The 6,877-nt window shown below is 30.6% G+C and overlaps 1 protein-coding gene across 1 annotated transcript; it reads left to right on the top strand.

The window, feature by feature from the left end:
* The first annotated feature begins 2,631 nt into the window (after nucleotides 1-2,631).
* On the top strand, nucleotides 2,632-5,722 carry LOC132729151 (uncharacterized). Its single transcript, XM_060714894.1, has 4 exons — nucleotides 2,632-2,829; nucleotides 3,243-3,443; nucleotides 4,497-4,577; nucleotides 4,888-5,722. The coding sequence occupies exons 1-4, from the start codon at nucleotides 2,658-2,660 to the stop codon at nucleotides 5,373-5,375; spliced, it is 942 nt and encodes a 313-aa protein (XP_060570877.1). The 5' UTR covers nucleotides 2,632-2,657; the 3' UTR covers nucleotides 5,376-5,722.
* The last annotated feature ends 1,155 nt before the right edge of the window (nucleotides 5,723-6,877 follow it).

The following is a 6,877-nucleotide window of genomic DNA, read 5'->3' as shown; positions in this document are numbered from 1 at the left end:
AAAAAATATTCATGTTGATGCAAGATCGGGGTCAGGGGGTGTGGATTTTCTTAATAAAGAAGATTTATTAAATCTGTTTGACATAAATATTGTTGATGACAGTTTTATGGTTGAAATTTGAAATGAAAAATTTTATGCTTGTGTATGCTACTTAATTCGTCAAGACAAACTGATGTACAGGATTTTTATGACAATCTTTAAGCTGGTATCTATCTGTTTAAAAATGATGGCATGTTACGAGTATTCATGTGCGGGGATTTAAATAGTCGCATTGGTGATAATTTTGATAACATTGTTGGTGTTGATAATTTACCTGAAAGAGATATTATTGATTATAAGTCAATTTCGTATGGTGATTGTTTAATAGATTTTCTTATTGACAGTAACATGAGTGTTCTCAATGGTAGAAATAATGATAACAATGATTTTATCTCTGTATTCACTAAAGGATGTTCTGTAGTGGACTATTGCTTAGTTCAGTACGAGTATTTGCATAGATTTTCAGTCAAAATGTCTACACAGCTTATAGATGAGATAAGTGCAGTGAATGGTTTGTCTGCTGTGTCTATTCCGGATCATTCTGAATTATCATGGATTGTGCATTTGGGGAATTCATGTGAAAACCATGCGGAACAATCCGCCGGAATTCATGTCAATGTTTGAAAACCATTGGCAGGGTAGGTGATTCACAGTCAAGAAGTAGACATATACCTATGGAAGTTATTACTGAACATGGTGTTTCAAATGATGTCAATACTGTTCTTGAGAAATAGAAAAATGATTTTAGCAAGCTTTTTAATAGTCCTAATACTACAAATACTTGAAATTTTGTATCTAGTGGCAATCATATGAATGACAATACAGAAATTTTAAACGACAATATATCTATCTTAAAAGTGTTTAATGCGGTCAAATAGGCTAAAAATGGTAAAGCCTGGGGTTGTGATAATATACCTATGGAAATCTTGAAAATTTCCTTCTGCATGGAATAAGATAATCATAAGCCCTATCCCGAAATCAAGTACTGTCGATCCAAGAGATCCATTTTCATATGGAGGCTTGTCATTGTCTAGCAGCATGTATAAGATATACTGTACAATTTTGAATAACCGTTTATCAAAATGGGCAGAATCTAACAATATACTCAGTGATGATCAAAATGGTTTTAGGAAAGGTCCCAGTACCATTGATCATTGGTCATCTTTAACTAATATTGTAGAAACTAGAAAGAAACAGAAACTGTCAACCTTTTGTGCATTCATTAATCACCGTAAGGCATATGACTTTATCGACAGATCATTGTTATGGAACAAATTAGATAGTAAAGGTATCCATGGTAATATGTTACAGGCAATACAGTCACTATATAACTCAGTTTCATCCTGTGTAAGGATAAATAGCCTTACAACAGAATGGTTTGATGTAAAATGTGGGGTCCGACATGGGTGTTTTTTTTATCTTCTTTACTGTTTAATTTGTTTATAGATGATCTTGGTCTGTTACTTGATGAGTTTTCTTGGCTATAATAAGACCGCTAAATGTATAGCTCAAAGTGCAGGTAGAGCACTTGGGTTACTTATTGCGAAATCGAAAGCATTAGTGTCCATGCCATATGATGTTTTTGTTAAATTGTATGATTCAATGGTTGGCAAGTCATTTCATATGGTGCTTCTATTTGGGGTAATAAGTCATTTCCCTGCTAGGGCAATGCGTTTTTATTTGGGGGTAGTGCCGTATACACCTACAGCAGCTTTATATGGAGAATTACCTTGGCAGCCTACACATGTGAAACAATGGAGATCTGTGTGTCAACAATGGCATAGATTTGTTAGAATGGATGTAAATAAAGTTAATTATACGATCTTTTCTACTTGTTTTCGCAAGAGCAGTAATAGGTGTAAAAACTGGCAATTCATATTTAATAATCATATGGAAAAGAGTTTGCACGTGGTTGTGTAACAGTCTCGTCGAAGTCTTCGTGTGAAAAAGTTGTTCAAAAATGTATGTCGTTATATGAAGATGAATGGATAGCTAAGCTAAGGAATGTTAGTCTAAATGGGAACGGTGGTAAAGTCTAAATGGGAACGGTGGTAATAAATTAAGAACCTATAAGTTGTTAAAAAATGATTATAAAACTGAACATTATTGTAAACTATATTTGCCACGTACACATGTCTGCACTAGCGAAATTCAGATGTGGAGTAGCTCACATAAATCTTGAAACTGGTAGATATGAAAACATTGCTGTTGACAGTAGGATATGTCCAATATGTAAAATTACAGTTGAATGTGAAAATATGTATTATTATCTTGTAATGCATATGAGCACATTAGGTTACCTATGTTAGAAAAAGCTCGTAACATACGGCCAGAATTTGTTGACCTCTCTGATGAAGATAAACTTGTATTTATTCTCTCCAACAATGATATTGTTAAAGTCACAGCCAAAACCTGTTAAAATATTCTTCAAATGTTAAATCTGATGTTTAGATGATATTTTTTTATTGATTTTAAACACTTGCCATTTTAAAAGCCTGAAGTAATATTTACACTAATTTTGAAATATATATGTATGTGTGGCTACACCCATTATCACTTGACTAACATTTGAGATTTATAATTGCAGTACTAAAGAGTATTGGGTTGGTTTAGTTGAGATGAGTGCGAATGAGCGTTTTTGGGTCGCAGACTGTAAGAATTTGACATTAACAACACATTATCTCCAGTCCTTTGATCCTAATAAACGATGTATGAGGCATAAACGTGATCACACTGCAGATCATAGAAAATGTACTGAAGTAGAGGCCATCTTATGTCAAGTTCCTTCATGTAAGAATAACCTTAACATTTATAACAAAATGATGAGAGAAACAATACAAATGAGTTTTTAATGTTTCATCTTATAATTTGCCATTAGATGCCGTGGTAGCCCTAATAAAAATATGAGATTTTTAAGTTATTTACCAAGTACTTACAAGTATATGATTATCCTTGGTGAACTTGACGATGGGTTGTTATGAAGCCATATATCTACTTGTTCATAAATATTCATGTTTATAAGGGCAAAGGAAAAATGTGTAAGTTAATTGTATTTAACTTGTCGGAATAGACATGTGTTAGTGAACTATATTAATATTAGTTAGTAAGTAAGAAAATATTCGCATTTGTAATGTTTTTGTGTTGGACAAATTTTTTTTATCTAAAAAAATAATCTATTAATTAAAAAAAGATTTCGTTCACAGCAGGAACTTGTGACGTCGTTGGAGTTATTGATAGCGAGGTGTTATCTGTTACGCCAGGTATAACAGGGTGCGAGTCTTTGTGTCGGAATGATCCGAAATGCTGGGCGGCGATACAGTACGTGCCAAACAATTGTGTACAACTCGCTGTTCCAGGACATGGTGTCGAGGGTTTTACAATGAAATCAAAATTCTGTTTTAATGGTAAGTATAGTCGTATTTGAAATAAGAAAATAACTGATTTATGATAATTAATTGCTGATTGTACTCAATATATAGGTCAATATTGAATCATAGAACAATATTATAGAAATCCTAATACATAATAGAAATACTAGTTAAGGTATAATACTTTATAACAGATGCATATGCAAAAAAAAATATTCTTCTAAATTAGACAATGTCAATTATTCTTATTTTGAAAACAAGCATATGTGCTAGCAACAATTCGGTTAATGCATGTTTAAAATGAAAATCAAATTAAAGAAGATTTTTCTTTTTCTCGAATGCGTTGTGATATCCAGTCTTAGAATATTTTTGTACCTTTGTGTACATAAAATTTTACTTCAAAATAAATATTTAAAAGTGTAAGCCAAGGTCAAATCAAAATAATAATATGTTGTTCAATTTAGGTTATGTTTTTGCAGATGTCTTTGGTATAACGAGAAAACAAAAAGGTTGTTTTGCAGCGAAATATACTTGTTCAATACTTAATATGTAACTGATAATCAAATGCCTAACATTCGACAAAGACACGTTTAGTCTCATTTGGTATTAAGCAAATACTGCACGTTTATAACGTAACTTGGATAATCGAGACATTTATCTAATTAAAATACACGGTTGCTGTCAATTCATGAAGAACTTTTATTTTTACTCTTAAATAAAGGAAGTTAGCTGTATTATAGATTCGTTATAAAGAATCTTTGAAAGGTTTTATTGTTGTATATAAATATTTTTGTTATAAATGCGAACAACTGTTTCTGTATAATAATAATAATAATAATAATAATAATAATAATAATAATAACAATAATAATAATTATAATAATAATTATAATATTTATAATAATAATTATTATTATAAATATTATTATTATTATCATTATAGTTATTATTATTATTATTATTATTATTAAAATAATAATGATGATGATGATGATGATTTCTTTTTTGTTTCAGTTTGCGTTAATCAATATAAATAAAATATGTAATCATTAACGTATGTTTTTTTTATATATATATATATATATATAGTGACCTTAAATGAGACATCAGTTGATGATGATCAGTCAAACAACGATGATATACCCAATGCCTCATGCGGGAATTTTTCTAGTGAGCATAGTTCTTTTTTAATTTCAATTATATTTTCTAAAATAGTGTAGTAAATGTATAGTTTTACCTTATTACACGCATCAATGCAATTTACATTTACTATCTACAGATGCTTTAAAACTCCAATATCTATCTCTAAACTACATTAAATAATTTTAATGTAATACCTCTACCGATTAATGTTATGTATTTCAACAAAAACGATTAAGCATTCTAGATTTTTTTTTTCAGTTTGAATAAAACATAAATCACATTTTACAAACATATGGAATTAAAAAAAAAAAAGTTATTTTTTTCTCTTTTACTTAAGTCCAGCCATCGTCAACTAATGTATCTTTGGTGACGTCTCTGGGTGTTCCTGTTTGCGACACTGTTACGCTTACAACAAACCTCACCATAATAGAAATGACCACTGAAACGACTACAAAAATATCTATCAAACCCACGACAGAAGTGTCAACAAAAACAACAACTGAAATGATTCATTCTATCGCCATAGAAATATCAACCAAGACAGTTACTGCTTTTGTAACTGCGACACAAACCCAAAATATAACGTTTGAACAGGTGGAACAGGTTGCTGCGGAAATTGTTAAAAATTTAACGGTTGATGTAAAATCGACGTCATCACATAAACGACGACTAACAAGTGCTGAAGACAAACGTCAATCATCTAAGTTTGTTGGGTTTATAGGCGTCATTTTTGTTGCCGCACCGCTTGCACTTATGGTATTAACTGACGTAAGAAAGTTGTTCGTCGATTTCCATACTTATAGCAATTTTCGTAAAACGGATTAATAGTTTAAAAAATGATCAGGACGTTTACAATTATTAATCTTTAAATTATATGTAAATTTTGACTAACGCATCAACGTTATTATATTAAATGTTACTTAATCGTTGTAGAAGGCATAACATGGCAAACCATTTCGAACATTTGAAGATAATTTGACGGAAGAATCACCGTAAAGGATGTATCCAAACAGGTTGTTGTTGTTACAAAATAGTGTTAGATCTACTGAAATTTGACTAAAAAGCTACAATTCATTCCTTTTGTAACAATCCTATTATTATCAAGTTATTTTAAATTTGCCATCTGCTATTATGTTCTATATTATATATAGGGTTGATTATATTGATCAGGATTAAAATTAGCAAACATTTAATACAATTACGTTATTGACATATTTGAAGTATATCATTTTTTTTGGTTACCAGACAAAATATTCAGTTAGATGTACAGAGGCCTCCAATCCAGTCTATCAGACATTTTTAAAGACCTGTTCAATTACGCTGTTCAATTTCTCAAATTAAAAATCAAAAGCATTGCGAAAAATGTTTCCCTCTATGTGAATGGTAAACTCTGAATAATTAAACGGTCAAAACAACATGGAAATTTAATATTCCGTTGGTTCCACAGTTTTGTACAACCACTAACATCAACCTATTATCTAAGCTCAATAACATGTAATTGATTGGTACATCCAAACATTTGGATTCAGGCACACGAAATATTTGTACCCCCTCCAATGAGAAATCAAAATGCTGCAGCACTGAAAGCGACGGGCATGCAACCGGAGAGACATTTAAGTTTTTTTTAGAAAAAAAACCACAAAATATATAACAGAAAAAATTTGTTCCATACAAGTTCGAGATTTGTAGAGCAATATATTTTGTGTCCCAATCTGACATAATCCAGATTTTCTACTTTCAAGCATTTAAATACAGAATGAAATTTATGCCTAAAAACTCTGCTCAGTGTCATTATCGATTTATTCCAAGAAATGATATGTAAATAGAAAAAAAAACTGTCAACGAAATATTTCTAAAATAAAACCATGCAAGTAAACTTCAAGCATAATACATTATACATGTGAGAATGTTATTTAGAATTGCTTCGTGTTTAACATAGTGGGCATATAGACAATAAAATATAAGTCATTTGTATTTTTATTTCTCTTGGATATGTAGATCTACGTCTCATTAAAAATATTTTTGGTTAAAATCATCAGCATTTAATAGTGTATTTTTTAGATTTTTTTTATTTAAAAGGGCCAGAGCACATCGTTTTTATTTTAATTTAAATGTCACTTAAGCACTACAGTGTTTAGTTGTCCTTTTCATTTTCAGACTAAATTCCATTTTCAACTTGTTTGCTTCTTACAATTGTATAGAATTTCTAAAAGTATTGCATGTGAACAAAGTAAGTATCCGCTGGTTTATTACATGTATAATGTGTACTCCCTACTGTCAGGTAAAGCAGAATCTATTTTTAGAATGGCGAAGGTTAACTCATATCG

This window comes from Ruditapes philippinarum, unplaced genomic scaffold, assembly GCF_026571515.1.
Source record: "Ruditapes philippinarum isolate M1 unplaced genomic scaffold, ASM2657151v2 ctg1843_1_1_1_1, whole genome shotgun sequence".
Taxonomy (NCBI): Eukaryota; Metazoa; Mollusca; class Bivalvia; order Venerida; family Veneridae; genus Ruditapes; species Ruditapes philippinarum.
The sequence above is the reverse complement of the archived record's forward strand: the minus strand, read 5'-3'. Positions and strand labels throughout refer to the sequence as shown.

Coding starts and splice junctions, on each gene's coding strand:
- LOC132729151 (XM_060714894.1), top strand. CDS start 2,658: ATGAGTGCGAATGAGCGTTTTTGGGTCGCAGACTGTAAGAATTTGACA. Junction 3,444..4,496: donor ATCAAAATTCTGTTTTAATG/GTAAGTATAGTC, acceptor ATATATATATAG/TGACCTTAAATGAGACATCA. Junction 4,578..4,887: donor CTCATGCGGGAATTTTTCTA/GTGAGCATAGTT, acceptor CTTTTACTTAAG/TCCAGCCATCGTCAACTAAT.